At 53.7% G+C, this 19063-nt stretch overlaps 1 protein-coding gene across 4 annotated transcripts in view; it reads left to right on the top strand.

The window, feature by feature from the left end:
* FRMD5 (FERM domain containing 5) overlaps nucleotides 1-19063 on the top strand; it is a 323765-nt gene that overhangs the window by 299067 nt on the left and 5635 nt on the right. For 3 of the 4 annotated variants that reach the window (XM_075531363.1, XM_075531362.1, XM_075531364.1), the window contains exons 7-12: nucleotides 1275-1362; nucleotides 10561-10649; nucleotides 13592-13655; nucleotides 14185-14276; nucleotides 18065-18139; nucleotides 18679-18747. In XM_075531363.1, coding sequence (XP_075387478.1) covers nucleotides 1275-1362; nucleotides 10561-10649; nucleotides 13592-13655; nucleotides 14185-14276; nucleotides 18065-18139; nucleotides 18679-18747 — 477 coding nt within the window. The remainder of the gene's footprint in view (nucleotides 1-1274; nucleotides 1363-10560; nucleotides 10650-13591; nucleotides 13656-14184; nucleotides 14277-18064; nucleotides 18140-18678; nucleotides 18748-19063) is intronic. The other variant, XM_075531365.1, reaches the window with a different exon arrangement.

Here is a 19063-nt window from a genome sequence, read left to right as displayed (position 1 = left end):
AGGGTAAGTGCACATCAAGAAAACATCCCAACCCAGTGCTGCCCATGCCCACAAGTCCAACATTAACCCATATGTCCAAAACCAGTCCACAAAGTCCTCCTCCATCTCACAAAACAGACACAACAATGCCGACTTCAGGAGGAAAGCCACGTCAGTGAATGTCTAAGCATCTCAGCACTGGCAGGGGTCTCCACATGGCTGCTCCAGCACCCAGTGCTGCATGGGGGTAGATTCATGCAGCTTCTCCTTGGGGATGTCTTGCAAGAAGTGAGTCTTGCCAGCTGAAAGGCTAAGGTAGCTGCACCCTGGTCCGACCATCAGAAAGCAAGGGACCCAAGAACTAGCAAGGTGAGGCTCACCGAGCCATTTATCCCTCTGCCCTTCAATGAACCCTACATGTGTTTATGGGCCAGGTTGGCACAATTAACCACCTCAGGCATGATCTTCAGGCAGACATTTGTCACTAGTGAAGCTAAACTTCTGTTTGATTCTTACATGAGTTAAAAAGACATTTTTTGCATGTACAGTTTAAAGAGGGATCCTCCGGCCTCCATAACTCCAGAAAGTCCACAGTCCATGAGGATTTGGGATTTCGTTCTACATCCCCCACTTGTGAACAGTATTCTTCTATGGAATCTTGGATCACACATTCGGTCACGGTACCAAGCACCGTGCAGTCCTTCTGGTCTCGCAGCAAAGGAGACAGTTGTTCCTGGAGGCACCCAGACACACGTTCCAGTCCCTCCTCCTGTCCCTGACTCTCCTCCCTCTAGTGTTCCAGGTGAAGGGGGCCAATGGCTGTGCCTGGCATGACTTCTTGCAAGTTTGTAGGACCCCAGGCCTCAACGTAGGAAGTAGCGCAGAGGCAGTAACCATGGGATTGAGCCAATTGACTGAGACAGCCCAGGAAACCAGGACCCTCCACTCCCAAACCAAGAAACCAAACCCCAGGAGGTGTTTAGTCGTACATAAGCAACCTCACTCATTCTCTCTCTCTCATTGTTGTAAATGTGTCTATCACACTTTTGCCAATTCAGCTTTTTACAGGTGCGCAACACATTGACGGCTGTACAACCCCGCGCTTAATCGATGTGATTGTTTTATCCCCATAACTCAAAAGTTAATATTCCATAAGCAATCACACACACACACTTTTCTCCACCCTGCAGCCACCTGAGCACTTTTAACATGCCCTTTACCCCAGTGGGATATGTGGAGCCTACAGGGACCTACCTGTGGGAAGTCCTGAAGTCATCTCGCTTTCTTTATTCCAGCGGCCAAACACCAGCAAGCTCAGAGCTGAACTTTCTAAGGAAGGCGCAGACCCTGGAGACCTATGGGGTGGATCCCCACCCGTGTAAGGTAAGCTCCCGTGGTTGACGAAGGCACTGAGCAGGAGGCCCCAAAAGGCCAGTGCCCCCTTCGCCATCTGAATTGACTGGCGCTTCCAGTGGCAGATGCCGAGGAAGATGAGTATTCCCCCCAATGTCTCAGCCTTCCACACGCAAGCGCAATGACTGAAGGCACGGTTGATCTAAATAACAGATCTGGAAAGGGTGGAGGGGGGAACACTTTGGCGGCTCAGTGGGTAATTTGGTGGAAATGAAGAGGAGGAATATGGAGGACCCCCAAGAGGGACCGATCGGAAGCAGCTCAGCAGACCGCCCACCCTTCCCTGACCCGTAATAAACTTCCTTTCCAAGAGTGGGTTTTATTGACGGTGGTGGCATAAGTCACTTGCGCGGAACTGCGGTGGAGCCCCATTTAATTCCATTATGTGGCTGCGAGAGAAGAAGGGGAGCCAACCCTCTACTCAGGTGCGGTGGGCGGTGGGCGGCGTTTGGGGGATGAGGTCAGGCAGCTGCCTCACTGCAGAGACCCGCCGGTGGGGTGGGGGCTTGCAGGGTGGAACCCCTCCCTCTGTCCTGTCTGGGCGGTGTCCCTGTCCCTCTGCTTCATCTCCACATCCCTGGGCTCTGCTTCCCTTGCTCCATCTTTTTGCCCTTCAGTCTCTCCATTACCAAAGGGGCTCTGGCACCCCCCCACCCCAAGACAGCAGATTCTGAAACAGCAGGTGGGGGGGGGGCTGTGTGTGGAGTCAGGAAACTGGCTTTGCGTGAGAACCATGAGAAGTTTCAAAGGAACCAAAGGGAGGACAAGGAGTCACGCGGGCAGAGGGAGGTTTTTCCCTGGTCCCTTGGTGAGGTGGTGATTTGTTCAATTTGTTCCTGCCTGGATCTTCATGCTGGCACTTCTCATGTGACCCTTGAGAACATTCGGAGGCTCGGAACCCTGGTCCCCTCCCCGTATCCCACAGCTCCCTCTTCACCAAACACAGCCTCCTGCCAGATAAGCCGCGTGTTCCTGGGGGGCCCGCGGTCAGAAGACACACTCAGGCCTGTACGTGCCAGAGAACTGGCATGTGGGTACCCACAAATGAACTGGCAATGCTTTCTAAATCATACATAACAGCCATCGTTGAAGCCCTCCCACCCACCACCCCCACCCACTGCCACCAGCCTGGTCCACCCCAAACCCACAGGCTACCCACGACCAAACTACCTGTGAGCAAGCCCATCATCAACCACAGGGTATGGAAGCTGCCAGAAGGAACCGGCTTTCATACCAGGCACTGTGAGGCCCAGTCTCATCTGTCATGTCATTGCACCCCCACGGCAATCACTTCTAGACGGAAGCAGGAAGGAGGGAGGGAGATTTGTGGGACACCGTCCATGGTGAACCCAGTGGAGTGGATTTGTATTAGTTTCTCATTCAATCTTGGCACCGGCCCTGGGAAGGAGACATTTGTGTCCTTGCCTTATACATGTGAAGTCTGAAGTATCAGGAGGCCATAGTTCACCAGGCCTTACTGGAAGAGGAAGAATCTGAACTCACATCAAGCCTCCACTATGTCCCCTATGTGGGAGACCTACTTTAGGTAAGGGGACAGGTGGTCACCTCAACAGTGCTTCCTGCTCACCCAAGGTCCTGCCAAGGCCCCGCTGCAGACCCCACACCAGGCCCTATAGGTCCCCTCTCAGTCCCCAGCTCACAGTTTCCTCAGCCCTCCCAAGGAAAGGGAACAGTTAGGGAGCCGAACTTCACTCTTGTCGTTAAGTAGAGTCACCTAGCACTCGCCTTAATGTTGCTACAAGGAGAGCCGAAATCAGCCGGCGCACTTGGTGTAATAAATACAGGTGATTTCTATTAGCAGAGAGGCAATTACTGGGCCCAGGGAATCTAGGACATGCAGCTCTGGGGAGGGCAGAAGAAGAGGAATCATTTTGATAATTAAATGGGAGCAGAACAGCGCTTCAGCCGGGCTCGGTTCTTGTGGACTGATGAAGGAGCTGCTGCTCTTCCTGGGCACACTGTGGGTTTCCTGCACTGGGCACAGCTCTGGCACCAGGCCGGCAGATCCCGCAGACCCTGGGTGGGACAGCTATCGACAGGGCTCCTGAGCCAGCTGGCTTGCAATCACTCCTAACTCCTGAGCTTTCACAACACTCTCTGCACATTCTGCTTCATCCCTCAGCTCCCAGCTCCCAGGGGAACCCTGTAAAAATGGCAGGGGGGAGGGGGAAGGGGCAGACTGACCTCTTTTGATTGCATGAGAGTCCAGGAGAGGACAAGTCCACACCAGCCCAAGATGGCAGCCAGGCATACCTCCGCCAAGCTTTTTGCCAATTCTGACACCAGCCGCCCCTCCCATGGCACCTTTTACCTCTCAACTGGATTCTGTCATTCATTGCCATGGTCACATGGAACCCCAGAGCATAATCACCTGCTATGGGATTTACTAAAGGAAGTACTCAGTTACAGCTTAGGATCAGGAGGCAAGTAGGCAGGGAGTCTCTCTGCGCCTCCCCTTCCCCACCCCCTTAAGGCTTCCTCAGGCTTCCTCTCTCAACTCTTGGCCCCACTTAAGCCTGGCCTGTGCCCTGCTAGATCAAGGGTGACAAGGCTCTTTAGTTCAAATACTGTCAGCTTTCTTGCTCCGCATGTCCACCCACACAAACAGCTCGCTGCTGGGGAGCCAATCGTACTCATAGCCATCCTGTGGGCGTTCGAGACTAGCTCCTGACAGGAGCGGAAAGCCTCATCTTTCTCCCATGGTTTCAAACTGCTAACCTGAAGCTCAGCAGCCCGCTGCGTAGTAACCCACCACACCACCACTAGGCACCACTTCTGCTTCTCGCCCCCTCCCAGCCTCCAGTGCTACAGCTCACTCTCCACCCACCCCACATCTGGCTCTGGGACCCTGGGTCCAAAGGATGCGCTCCCCTCCCAACTCTTCTTACTGCATGCTCATGAGCCTCCCCCTTCCTACATCTGGGGGAGGGGACTCTCCTTCTGAGCCTTGAGGGATGGCAACATGGAGCTTTGTTAGGGTTCCATACACTTTTTTTCATGGTCCCTCCCCCACATGGGTGTCATGCACCTCGTTTGCATGATCAGCCAGCTGTGCAATCCCGTCCATGAGCCACAGACCCCTTATTTGCATAACCCCACCCACTCACTCTGCAGACGTCACAAACCCATGCATCGCTAAACAGGCCATGTTAAGTCCGTAGTTCCCTTCACCTGGAGCCCAGCCAGCCCAGCTGGCAGCAGCTGGGAGAGGAGAATGAAGCGAAGGGCTTCCCGCCCACTTTTGCATTTGTCCCCAGTCCTGACACCTCTCCAGCCACAGCGTGTTCCATCCAGGTCGCCCCGATACTGGTCACTTGCCCTGAGTCTCCTGCAGCCCAGTCAGTGACTACACTCAGTCCTCCCCTGGGCCTGGCCAATGGGGTTGCCTTCTCAGGGTTCGTGGGCTAGTCCAGCCTGTCAACAGGCAGCCAGCCTGGACTCAGCCTGAGCGTAATGCAGCTGCCTGAGAGCTGGCCAGTGCCAGGCACACACTCACATGATCTCACTTAATGCACGCAACAACTGGGCCACGATGACCCTCTCGGCCCCATTTGAACACGAGCGTGCTGAGCCTCCCAAGCACTGACCAGCACGGACACAGGTGCTTGTAAGGATGCTGCGGGACTCAGCCCACTCCACCTGGCCCCTGTGCTGTGCCCTTTCCATCCTGGGGCATAGGCCTCCTCCGGGAGAGGCAATGTGTACTTGGGGACAACAGGAGTCATGGCCGCTTGTCCCCAAGAGAGGACAAAAGACCTACAAAGATGACCAAAATCATTGCGTACAAAATCACAATCCCACCCCCCTCCAAGGGGATGGACAACAGACATCAGTCAGTGTAAGACATGAAACTATAATAATAATTTATAAATTATCAAGGGTTCATGAAGGAGGGAGGGGCAAAAATGAGAAGTTGCTACCAAGGGCTCAAGTAGAAAGAAAATGTTTTGAAAACGATGATGGCAACAAATGGACAAATGTGCTGGACACAGTGGATGGATGGATGGATGGATTGTGATCAGAGTTGTACAAGTCCCCCAAAAAATGATTTTTAATAAAATCATAATCCCTTCTGTGCCGCCTTTATATTTGTTCTGCACAGACCAGGAGGAAAGCTGACGTCAGCCGTATCTAGGTGAGGTCAGCCATCAACAAAATATCAACATGTTTGTGCTTTCTCCTTAACGTCAGACCGCGACGCTCCAATCCAACCGCCTGGCCACCTCTCTAGATGAGCTCCCCTCCCATCTAGCTCAGTGGCCCGGGCCACTGAAACAGGCCAGGAGCTCTGTGAGAGCTCCCCTTCATCCTCCGCTGGGCCCATGGCTGTGCTGGGCAGGAGGGCATCGATTCATGGTCAACATGAAGAACAAGACCAAGGCCAGTCTGATGCAAACGCCTGCCTAGAATCCCCATTTTGAAGCCACCCTGTGCTTGCAGGCCTCTGATCGTGAATGTGTCCCCAGTCCACCCCTGCTTCTTGTGGTCATGGTCAAGTCCATGGAAACCGCATGGCATCCGTGAGTTCGTGTTAATAAAGGTGTCCGGCTGGGAGCACCTCCGGGCATGGACACTTGTCTGGGAGAGCATGTAAGCTCATCTTTCCCAAGCCTTTTGAACAAGAAGAGACTCATCCATCCCAACTGAACTTATCAAAGGCCTGCCCCAGAGAGGGGGCTTGGGGATCCCAAGAGACCTGACCACCAGGAATGCCAAGCTCCTGACTCCGTCGCATTCAGGATGGCCTCTGGAGGGGCAGCAGACAGGAGCTGATGTCATCTGTAACCAGAGGTGGAATCTGTGGGGACTGGGAAAAGAGAGTCAGGGTCCCCTACTCCCAAGAACCCATTGGTGCTGTGATATCCAGAGACCTGTTTGGTGGGCAGTGATGAACCGAGGGTGAACAGATACCGTTTGGTGACAGATTCCAAGTGAATGTGTGAATCCTCAGTGCAAATCCACCCCCTCCCAAAAAAGCCCCCTTGGGCATGTCTGGGCAGTAAGGCATTATAGAAATTGTATTCCTTGAAGTACATCTTACTATCATCATTATACAAGCCAGAAGCTGGGCTTCAGAGAACTAAGTCACAGAGCAAACTAAACTAAGACTGAAGCTTTTTTTCTAGAAGAATGGAACATTTCAAACTTTTTTTATTGTTTTCATTTGAACTCACAACCGTCACCGTGAGCCAGAGCCTTCTGATCTCACCCACAGAGTCGGACTGGTGATCTCTCCTATCAAGATCCATGTTTTCAGCCCACCCACCCCCACCCCGAAATGCCCTACAGCCTCTGCCCCACAGATGCTGAGTTCACTGGGACGGGAGGAAAAGAGCTGAGAACCCGGTTACTGCCATCTGGGTCACTTGGTTCCTCGTCCTCATTTCTTTCCCTTCTGGTCACAGAACTTGTTATTTGCACACAACTCCCAAGGGCAGGCTCACAAGGAGAATGACATGTTGTGGGAGCGCTCCAGAGGAAGTGTCAGTGAGGCTGCCCAACTGCGTTTTCCTGCCAGGACAGATGTGCGATTTCTCACCGAGCCAAGTCCCGCTCTGATCACAGTGTGCAGAGCCTTATAGGCAAAGAGTGAACGGTCCAGCTGGCCCCGCCCCCTCTGGACGCTTACCTGGAGGAGCTTGGCAGCCTCCTGCATCCGTGCCTGTTGCATATTAAGCAGGAAGATTAGAGAGCTGCTTACTTCCTGCGAGAGCTGGGACTGAGGTTGTTCCAGGCCCTCTGAGCACGTAGTGGGAGGATGGGGGGTCCTTCGTGGTGGTTTGTAGGTGTCCTCAAATCCATTCTGACTCAAAGTGACTCCATATGACAAAGGAGATCTGGTCCCGTGGGTTTCTCGGCTACAGAGAGCTCGGTGGGTCTGAACTGCTAACCTCTCCGTTGGCAGCCAGGCACGGAACCACGAAATCGCGATGTTTCTGATGTGGGTCCTTGCTCGCTCTGCCTGCCATCGAGTCAATGCTAACTCATAGCGAGCTACCGGCATCGTAGCTGTTGACAGGAGCAGAAAGCCCAGTTTCCTCCCAAGGATCTGCTGCAGGTTTCAAACTTTGGACCATGTGGATCCCAGCCCAGCCATAACCACTACATGGCCAGGGCTCCCAGTTTGCACCCACTTCCAAACCAGCCATCCTGGTCAGGGGGCGCTGTGGCCCCTCTAACAGCGGCATCCACCCTGAGGCCAATCCTGGAGGGTCTGCACACCAGGGCCCCCCAGGGCCAGCTGTGTCCCTGTGCGCCAGCAGGAGGAAGGCCTGTCACTGGGATGGGTTCTTCTGGAAGGTTCCTAACTGCATCCCTGCCGCCTCTGACCCCTCCCCTTCTGCTCACTCCGTTTCATGTGACTCCCAAACCCCCCTTCCCACGGCTGTGAGTGCCTTCCCCTCTCCTGCCCCCGCTTGCCAGGCCTGCATTTCCTAACTGGCAAAATGTAAACCAACAGCAGAAAAAAACAGCAGCCAAGTGGCAGGGTTTTTATGTTTCTTTGGTTTTGTTTTTACAGGGTTTTGTGGTATTAAGCTCAACAGACTCTGCTGCGTTAGTAGCAGCTCTGCAGGGGAGCAAACGCGGAGCATCCTACCCCCATGCAGGTGCCAGCCCGGAGGCCCGAGCGGGGCGATCTCCTCGGTTGGACAGGTTGCTCTGAGTTGGGACTGACTTGAAGTCAGGTGACAACGTGCTAGAACATCTATGGCTCGTAGGTTTTGAGTACGTGTACACTCGTGTGTCGGCACAGCGACCTGTGCGAGAGAAGCTCTTTCCACGTGAATTTCACCATGAGGACTCAGTCTGTAGGGCAGAGGGATTAAGGGACTCAGCCAAGGCGGCGCACGCAAAAAAGTCAGAGCCAGCCCTAGACCTGAGTGGTCTGAGCCCAGAGCCCGTCCCACTGTGACGATCGCGCAGGCGCCGTGCTGCTCCGTCCACTTTGTTTCTGAGTCCGCCCTTCCGGGCCTGCCCTCTGCTTCCCCTGGCCACTTCTCTCCCCGTTCCCTCAGGTCCACAGTCCTCCTGCAGACCTGACCCTCCATGGCTGTCCTTCCTTCCCTCACTCTCACAGTGGCCACCCCCACCCGCCTGGGTCTTCTCCCCTCCTTCTTGCTCATATGTATTCTGCCTACACTGCTGACAAACTGGTCCCCAGGACCCACCTCCCTGTTTCAAGCATTCATCTGATAAACGGTCCCCGCTGGCCGCTCTGTCCCAGACCTTCGAGATAAGGCCTCTACCTTCGAGGCTCGGTTTTGGAAGCCTAGGCTCCGCACCTCCTTGGAGCTCACTGTCTGCACAGGGAGCAAGAGGCCTCAAGATGTCCCCCCCTACCCCGCATCTAAGGGAGAGCAGGGCCCTCCCTCACCACTGTCCCCCCACGAGACCACCCTGCCCTCCCCCCGACTCAGCCAAGTCTGCCAGCTCAGCCCTGTGCTTCCTGGCAGGAACAGTATTTGTGTTCAGTGCCTGGTGCTCAGATATTAATAACCACTGCTAAGCACTGATGACAGGCGAGAGGAAATCCAGCCCTCTGGCTTGGCAGTATCTCCATCCAGGTTATTTTTAAACAGCTTTGTCCCATGCCTGTGGGTTGAATGGCATTGGCTTCCAGCCAAGTGGCTGGGTCCTGACAGACCCAAAGAAAAGAACAATAAGGAAAACATATTCATCGAGACGTTGCAAGACGTATGCTTAGTCTTTTCCTTGGGCCCAGACACTCACGGTGGGAGCCCTGACGCTGAGAGACAGCCTCAAGGCGAAACTGCCTCTTTCCTCCAGGCAAGGCTTAGGAGGCCCTGCTCCGCCTGGGCCTGGTCAAGCTAAATATTGGTATGGGAGGCAAGCTCTGAGGACAGGAGAGCTAAACCCAGGCTGGCCTGGCCCACAGCCAGGGGACCCCTTATAGGCCTCCAGCCAGGTGGGGGGTGGCCCAGACAACTATCCTGGGAGGACATTTGACCAGTAGCCTGGCATCATTTTCTGGCCACCTTAACCCACTCTGACTCAGTCATCTTCCGTGGGGCCTGGCAGAGGCCACTAAGGGAGCCCACCACAGGGAGCCTAACCCTTCCACCCAGCTTCTCTGTCCCAGCGCAGGCCGGGTCCTCAGGGAGCTGGTTTCCCTATGAGGGAAGAGTGACCTCCGCCTCTTCCCCCACTTTGCTTAGCCTATTGCTTAGAAGCTAATCATGACAGGTGACCAGGAGGTCTTCTTGGGCACTGCGGGGCTGGTGACCACTGTTCACTGGACCAGTTGCTTCTGACTGTTTCTTCAGCTGAACGTGCCTAAGGGAGACTAGAGGTCTATGACGTTCCAGGCAATAATAAATATCATCTTTTCTCTCTCTCTTTCTTGTTAGATAACCTCTTACTCAGACACAACTCACATACCATAAGGCCAGCCACTGTGTTAGTCCGAGTTGACAAGAGAAACAAACTCACAGACACTCATATATGTGTAATAGAGAACTTTTTATCAAAGAGTAATTGGATATTAAGAAAACATCCCAGCCCAGATCAGGTCCATAAGTACGATATATGTCTGGTACCAATCTAAATTCCTCTTCAGACTCATGCAATACATACAATCACACTGAGTGCAGGAAGATCACAAGCCAGTGGATGGAAAGTCTTGTGGATCCAGTGGCAGTGGAAGCATCTCTGCACTGGTGTGGGTCTCCACGTGACTCCTTCAGCTCCAGGGCTCTGGCCCCATCAGTGTAGCTCCATGCGGCTTTGTCAGCAGGAATGTCTCACAGGGAGAGTGTGTGTCCCACCTCCAGGGAGGAATATAGGATTCCCAGACTCCTCAGGAGAAGGCCTCGCCCACACAGAGGCCTCATTGGCTATGACCTGATTGACAAGCTAGACTCCACCCCTTCGCAAGTTGATAGATTATGACACGACCACACCCATTCACAGAGCTCAGGGATATTGGTGCATTGGGTAGCGACCATCCTTGACTAATTTTAGAACATCTTCAATACCCCAAAAAGAGACCTGCATGTGGCAGTCACTCCCCAGTCCCGACACCCCACCCTGCACTCAGTGACCTACCGTCAAGTACCGACCCTAGACTTCCCGTCCTCTGCCCTGGGCGCCCGCATCACCCTGAGGAGCAGTCTCTCTGTGTTGCAGGACGTGTCAGGGAATGCCGCCTTCCTGGCCTTCACTCCTTCCGGGTTTGTTGTTCTACAAGGAAATAAGAGAGTCCACTTCATTAAGTGGTGAGTATCTTCATTTCCAAACTCGGCTCGTTAGGCCTTACCCCCTGGGAAGGGGCCACAGTCCCCATGACCTTTGTGTATGATCGGGCAGTTAGGGTTCTGAAGCCTCGCTAAAGCCCTGCACCGAGCATAGTGACCAGCGAGCATAGTGACCATGGACGGCAGTCCTTTCCCTGGGTGATGGCCCTCATTCTTGCCCAGGGCTGTTCCTGAGAGATCAGAAGGATTGATGGAGGCTTGATTGCAGAAGCTGAGAGATCTAAGGCTGGGTCCAATGCCAGGAAAGCCAAGCCCCCCCTAATAACTGAGTCTCGAGGACCATCACCCCTGAGGGCATAGTCAGCCCTATTGAGTTGGCTGTTCTGGGGCATCTCTGTGCTCCTAACCAGGAACGGGCTCAACACATACAAGGACCCTTGGCATAGATCCAAGTCCCCCACTGCAAACATTCTCTCTGCAAGAACTGACATGCTGCCGTCTCGTCTCCCTCCTTGATCCTTCCGTAGGGATTAAGTGCTGCAGGCTCTAGGAATCAGACGCCCTGCCCCCTTACTTCTGTCAGTCAAGAATCACTGGCTGCAGCTACCCTTCCCCTATTTGGCCTTTGTCTTGTGAGGGGCTGTCCTGCTGCCTGGCTCCTGAGAGCTAGGAGGTAGCAAAGACTCTCATCTGCTGATGGATGCTGGGCTATCTTAGAGACTTTTGCTGGTCCTCACACACATCCTTCATCTTCATCCTCGAATTTGGCAAATTCTCCCAAGGTCCAGTGACTTCTGTACCTTCTTGGGCCTTGGGCTGCGCAGTCCATGCTGTCCAGCAGCTCCCGTGACTGCTCTGGGCCCAAGAAAGCCTTGCTTGCAAGCCCTGCTCCATGTTTTGGTTCCTTTGCCTGCTCTGATTGGGAACCGGGGTACCTGAGCACAGCCTCACCTCTTGGGGAGTTCCTGCTCATAGTGCTGCAGGCTCTCTTCCTCCTCTACTGAGGCTGTGGATAGACAGCACTTCCCACCCCGTACTGCTCTTGGGAAGAACAGCATTATGACGAACGACCAAAGCGCTAGGGAAGTGGCTCTTCGGACCCGGCAGGACCAGGTCCCAAGCAAGCAAGCTGGTGCACTGGAGTTACCAGTGTATACCCAACACCCCCATTTCCCAAGCTTTCTGAAGTTGGCCCACTTCCTGGATCTCCCGGAAGAAAGATGGTGGGGGATTGGGTTTCCTGCCCAACAAAATCCTTTCCACGAAAAGCTCATGCGTGGGGTCGGGCTCATTGTCCTGGTGAGGGATGCTTGCAGCCTGGCCACATGCAGAGCCCTTGACGCAGCATAGAGGGGCCAAATCCGGGACCACATTCTTAAAGGCCCCTGGAAGGGGTATGTTCAGCAGCAGACAGGCAGAACACACCTGTTAGCACACCTGTTAAGTTATGATTTGCACCAGGTCTTCCCAGACCCTGCTCCTCCTATGGCTTCCCTTCAAGTACTACTCTGCTGGGAAGTCCCTTTGTCCCCGTGTCTCCGCATTTAATCATGGAGGTGGACCTAACCTTGCTCTCAAGACAACCCAAACCCCCTTATTTTTCTTTCTTGCTTGTTGGAGCCTAGATGACCTGTGCTTGTCTATTAATCAATTGATGTTTATTTGTATTGTGTGTGTGTGTGTGAGTGTGTGTGTGTGTGTGTGTGTGTGATTACTTGAGAGGGAATAGGGCAGGGCAGGGAATACCAGGAGATGCATATTAACTCAGACTGGTTGTCAGACATTGTTAACTCTCCTCCTGACCCAGTGTGATCATCAGGACCACAGAAAGCAAGCGAGGTCCTGCTCGCCCCTGAGTTTTGTCCATTGGTAAATTGGGCACGTGGTTCTCACTGTCTTTCTGCTACTTCCTAGTAAATCTCCCTAGACTACCAAGAGGAAGAAGCCAAACAGAGGCAGACATGCATGATCAGATGCCCTGGGCCAGGCCGGGGTCCCCGTTGGGTAGAAAAACAAGGACTCCCTTCTCAGTGAGGTGGAGAGGGCCTTGGGGCTCCAGAGGGCAGCTGTGTTGGGCAGAGGGGGGTGGGGGAGAGTGAGGCATGGCCGGTGCTGAGGCCTAGATTTCTGGCTCTCAGGGAGATCCGCCTGAGACCCTGGTAATGTTTCCACTTTGCAAATGTAACCAAGGCCACGAGCAGTAGGTGCAGGTGAGGTCTAAGCCGGGCCGTGTCCAGTAACCATGTGACTTCTTCTGATTTGTGTCTGTCCCACGGGTGACGCACCCCAGTCTCCTGTTTGCCTCTTTTACTGCAGCCATTCACTGGGCTGGTGGCTTCAAGGATTTTTCTACAAAACCCCCTAAGCCCCTTTCCTGGTCAGTACGCTGCATGACTCTTCCATGTAATCTGTTCTCTCTCTTGGTCTGTTACCCCGCCCCCTCCCCGAGACTGTGACATTTGTCTGCATTCAGTTGCATTCTCCATCCAGTGGCACCGTCACCTGAAAGGCAGCCCCCTCAGAACCTGGTCGCGTTGTTTTCCATTATTTGCTGTACCTTGAACTCTGGCCTCATTAGCTACCTGTGGCATTTTCCGTTTGCCAGTCCCATCCAGACAATGCGCCTGTGTCATGAACCCTGAAATGACCGTGGACACTCTACCTAGACTCACTTCCCATGCAGGGTGTCCCTTTGGCAGCCACTGTCAATGGGCCCCCACCTCCCCATCCTCCTGCCCCCCCCATTATTATACTGCGGTGGAGGAGGACATTGGGGACTTGAACTTCCCCAGCAACTGCTCTCCAAGGCCCCGGCGTTGCTGTCTTGTTTCAGTTCTGACTTTGGCTAAAATTGTGTCTGTGCCTGGAGCCCCCTCCAGTCTGGGTGGGCTGTCCATCTACAGGACTGAGCTGTGGACAGGCAACCCACCACAAGCTGACAGGCACGCTCTTTGTGCTTCTAGGAACGAGGTGACCAAGCTGAAATTCGAAGGCAAGACTTTCTATTTACACGTAAGTCAGAAAGAGGTGAGTAACGGCTTCTTTCTCTTCAGGGAGAGCGGGGGCACTGGGATGCTTCTGGAGGGCCGGGGCTGAGCCTGGGCGGCTTAGGTGCAGCTCAGCTCTGCATGCTACATCCCGACCAAAATCAAGACTTGGAGGTGAGGTGTGGAGGGGTGGCGGGGCCCTGGAACAGCAGACTGGCTACCTCTGTGGTGCTGGTGACAGCCAAAGCTTCCATTTGAGAGAACGCTGCCTCCAGGAATTGGAATCAAAGTAAGAATCTTTGACTCCATGTGAACCCCCAAGTGGGAGTACCTAGGGCTCTTGGTTCAGTCTGTTCCCACTCAGAGTGACTCTGGTTGGACTTTGAAGGCGGGAATTACTACTGAGCTAAGCTCTGCCCAGTGGGCCTAGCAGACTTTCTCTTCTAACTGGGCAGCCCCTGCCCCATATGTTGGGGAACCCTCCACAGTTCAGGCGTCAGCATCCTGATCTGCTTCACCCGTCGTTTCTCTGTCCACACTCAACGGTTCCTATGTGAAATCTCTTGTAGGAAAAGAAAATTATTCTCACATATTTTGCTCCAACTCCAGAAGCCTGCAAGCATCTGTGGAAATGTGGGATTGAGAACCAAGCCTTCTACAAGTAAGTGGACTCGGGCCACGGGGAGTGTCTTTATCAGACCCCAAGTCACTGAGACGACTTTCGGAGGAACGGGGAGCCGGCACACGGATGCCCTGAGAAAGGAGATAAGAGATGGCAAGGCTTGGCTTCTTTGTAAACCTCAGGGCCCTCCCTGAGCATCTGCCTCTCTGGAGGTACAGACAAGCTCTGGGGGTGTGTTTCAAGGAGCCTGTCTCGGGATGTACTTGGGCAATCTCCAGTCAGAAGAAACCCATGGGTACCTCACATACCCCAACCACCCTTACAAAGTCCCCTCGAGTCCTGGGAAGTCCTGGAATACCTAGCTTCATAGAGGTCTCACTACAATCAAAATAGACTCCTTAGCACCAGGCCCCAGCCCTGGAGAGGCTGGGAGACACTAGAATCCGCTTCCCAGCTTTCCAAGGAGTGGTCTGCTGCTAAACTGAGGTTGATGCTGCGCCTCCAGATGCATCGCTGCCAATGGGATCATGGTGACAGGCCAGGAACCTAGGAGCCCGGGAACCCGGGGTGGGGGTGGGGGGGTGGGGGGTGGGGTGAGAGCTAGCCTGGTAAGGGGAAGGCAGATTTGGGCTAAAGGCAAGAACTTCACTTACTAAAAGATGTTGTCAAGCATCTGAGTCTTCCACTGTGTTGGTTCGGTTGGGGGATTTTGTGCGTTCAATTTTTTATTAAGAACATGGCGATAAAAACATTAGGAGGCGAAGAAATGGCCCCTTGGGAAAACTGGGATTTTGCTACACAAAGTTTGTCCCACTAGACCTCTTGGGCGTCTCTAAAATAGAACGTCCTGATTTATACTTCACCAAGCTGTCTTTTAAACAGGAAACAAGACAAAGTATGTCCCATAGTGTCTACCGTGATCCCTGTGGTCCCCAGATTGTCACCAGCTTCCCCTCCAGCGTGTCCTAGAGAAAGCAGAATTATTCTGACCTATGTGGGCACCAACCCCCTTTCCAGTGCACAGACACCCCACTGCCTGCTGCCCGCAAGGGGGCGCTGGCCAGCAGAACAGATCTCCTACTGACCTAGGCCTCCACTCCACACGTGGTCTTGGAGGGAGACTCGCTGAACTACTTAAGAGTCATTATGTAATTGACACTACAATCAAGGATGAATTGAATGGACCGCCAAACTACCAGCCTCAGCATCTTCTCTTGTCTCCTAAGGGAGAAGAAACAGGAGGGCCTTAGATTTGGTCACATTTCTTGCCTGGTCAATACTTCCTATCCAGGCAAGGCCAAGAAAACATTTATTTTCCTACAGTCAGCACCTTCCCTTCCCCTGTGGGCACAGCCCAGGGTTGGCTAGTGAGAAGAACCCGGAGAGAGACTCTTGAGATGGAAACTCTCTTGCCTGTAGGACCAGAGAGTAGCAGGAAGGACCGAGTCCCCTGGGTCTTCCCAGCAGGGAAGAAGGTGTTAGCGGACAGTGCCCTGATTACTCCCAGCCTCCCCTGCTCGGGGCAAAGATCTAATAGAAATGACAGCAGCCTCCCTGTATTTGCATTGCCTCCAGCACCGTTTCTGAAGGCTGCTGTGTTTCTCTGTTTATATCACGGAAGCAGTTATGTTTCTGAAGCTGCAACCACACACTCAATTTCTGAGTTCTTCCACGAACAGATCCCCAAACCTAGCCAGTCTTGCCAGAACCCCCACCAAAACAGAGCACGTTTTTCACTATCTTCCCTTAACTCCTCCATATTCTACCTGAGTGTTCAAATCTCTGCTGGGCCAGGTCCTCGGTTTACGCCAAGTCTCTGGCAGCAGTTTCTCCTGCCTCGCTGTATGCATGGGTGGGGAGTCCTATTGCTGAGAAGGGCCATTTACGTGTTTATAACCTCATTTTCAGGCCATCCTGGTCAAGCACTGAAATAACTGACCATAATGTGATCCCTGAGACTGCTTCTCTTTAGGGAGGCGTGTGATGTTAGCTGGTGTTGACATTTCCCAGGCCGCAGAGTCGGAGGGCTGATGCTCCCCGCCCCCGGCCTAGTGCCTTGAAGGGACCTGGGTTGGACTTGGAGAACAGACTCTGGCAGGAAGACCAGTGGCTCAGAACTTCTTGGAGCCCAAAGATGGGTTGAGATGTTATCTCCAGGGAACCGCGTTCATGAATGACGTGGTCAGCTTCCGAAATGCTGCCCACGCCTGGCAAAGGTCTGACTCCTGGCTGGATTAGTAATAGGATGTTACAAGGTCTGTCCGATCTTGGGAGACAAGTTCCAGGCAGCTCTGACCAAACTTTCTTTCCAAAGTGTGAGAGAGAGGATAGAGGAGTCATCCGAGACCATGTTGTGGAAAGCTCACAGAGGCTCCCTCGGAGCCGCGGAGCCCGAAAGTGATGTTACTGTGTCTTCTCAAAACTTACAAGTGGCCATCTAGGAACGAACTATTGGTCTTTTCCTTCCCAGAGCCAAGGAGAGTGAAAGGGGAAAAGATATATATACAAACAAAGATTCAAGGAAGTAATTAGCCAAAGCTGTAGCTGGTGGGTTCGAACCGCCAACTGTTCAGTTAGCCCAATGCTTAGCCTGGTACAGCCATTACTAACGACCCACATGAGCCACAACCTTCGGTAGCCGGAGACCAGAGACCCAGGTGAGGCCCGGCAACCACCAATGACCACTCTGGCCAGAGACACGAAAGAAAGTACTGGTTAGTATGGGAGGGAAAAATGTAGAACAAAATCCAAATTCAGGGGGGAAATAAGACTCACTGGTCTGAGAGAGACTGGAAGACTCCCCAGATTCCGCCCTCTGTGACCCCTTTAATGTGGCACTCAAGCCTCTCCCAGAGGCAGCCTCTGTGCCACAGAGCAGGCTGGCTGTACAATAAGGAACAATGCCCATCTGGAATGCGCGCCCCACAGCCAGCTAACAGACCTGATGGGCACCATTTGCCCAGAACAAAGCCGAGGAGGCCGGGAGGGAGTGGCAGGGACCCAGACAGATGGCAAGGGGGGCCCCAGGGTGGAAATGAGGAGCGCACCCGTAGACCTTGAAGGCCGCAGCTAAGGGCGTGGAGGGCTGTGTGCCAGAGTCATCGGATGGCGAGCGACCTTGCCGTGTCAACTCTCACCCAAAGCCCAATACAACCACCACAGGCATCTCAAGAGGGATGGTGCCAACTTAAAATCCTGAAATCAAGGGAGCTTCTGTGAAAACCTTAAGCTAGTTTCTTCATTGAAGAGCTTAAATGTACGTTCTTGAAATTTAACCCTTTGAGATTCTCCAAGCGGGAGACGGGGTAGAAAGGACAGCTTCTTCCCTACCCAGGCATGGGCTGACACAAGCTGCCAGAGGCTAGGACTGGAGGGGACCACGAGGTCCAGTAGCTCCAGCTCCATCACTTTCTAGATCAGAAGACGGAGGCTAAGAGGTTTGCCCAAGGCCACACTGCACGTAAGTGGCCTGCCTGGGCTTAGATAACGTGTCATTCTGTTATTGCCCCCAGACCATCATCCCCAATGTGAATTCACTCAGTTCCGTGATGGCCCCATGAAGTGTTCTGGGGGTACCTCCCCTCTCCTGACCTTAAAATGTGTTTTGATCAGGCTGACCCCTGACCCTGAGGCAGGAGGCCCACTGGGCAAGAGCCCAGTGTGTGGACGCTAAAGGAAGGGCAGAGATGTGTGTGGGCTCTGGAAGGCTTTTCCTCAGTCGAGTTCCCTAGAAGGAGCCTTTGGACGGAGCGGGGGACACAGGGCCTTAGCCAAGGCCGGGGAAGCACCTGGCCACCCATCACCGTGCACTTTGCCTTTTGCTGCAGGCTGGAGAAGTCAAGCCAGGTCCGCACCGTGTCCAGCAGCAACTTGTTCTTCAAAGGGAGCCGGTTCCGATACAGGTAAATAGTGACAGTAAGTAGACGTTGTGCATCTACTTTCAGACCCCTCTCTGGGGTACAGGTGCTCAGTGGCCCTTGCCCTCGAGAACAAAGAAACTGGGGGACCCCCAGAAAAGCCTCGGGTTGCTAGGCAACACTCCTGTCTCCTCGCCCCTTTGCTTTTCCCTCCTTTCCCTGTGGGGTTGACGCTTTTCTACCTTTTCCCTTCTCTCCTCACAGCCACAAATACGAGCGGGCCCGGGGAGTCTATTTTTGACTCACTGTCAGATTCTAGTTCTCTTTATCTGGGCGATGCTGTCCTGGACAATCATTCCCAAATGGGAATGGAGGGGCCCAAAGATGCCAGAGCTAGACCCTCTTAAGCCAGGCTTCCAGGATCTTGTAGGACTCTTTGCCCCAACAAACAAGCCTCTCTCAGGAACCACAAGGCCCAAGGGCCCACACCTCCTGCTTCACCCCAAGCCTCTGAGACCCTGGAGAGGAGCCCTGAGGAACTCTGAGTCCTTCCTTGATGCTGGACTTTATTCTACCACTTACAGTGGCCGAGTCGCGAAGGAGGTAATGGAGTCTAGTGCCAAGATTAAGCGGGAGCCACCGGAGATCCACAGGTAGGCTGCCGGGGGCTCCCCCACCTCCACCCCCATGTAAACCAGTTCCAGCCCAGATCTCAGACTCTCAAGAGCATGACTATTGCAGAGCTCCTGACCATGGCAGTGACCAGGAAGGGCAGGTGGACAGGGCAGGAAAGTGGGGGTGTAAGTCTCTCACCTTGGTGTTCCCCAGGCCTTGAGGGAGAATGAGGGAGGGAGGGAGGGAGGGAGGGAGAGCTACTTACAGATCCAGCAGCCACTGTGTTCTTGGCCTGGCAAATTTCAGTTAGAACATAACTGGCCAGGACTCAGAGTCCCCCACCGGCCCTCACCA

This window comes from Tenrec ecaudatus, chromosome 14 (assembly GCF_050624435.1).
Source record: "Tenrec ecaudatus isolate mTenEca1 chromosome 14, mTenEca1.hap1, whole genome shotgun sequence".
Taxonomy (NCBI): Eukaryota; Metazoa; Chordata; class Mammalia; order Afrosoricida; family Tenrecidae; genus Tenrec; species Tenrec ecaudatus.
Note: the sequence above shows the minus strand (reverse complement) of the source record. Positions and strands in the feature narration are given on the sequence as shown.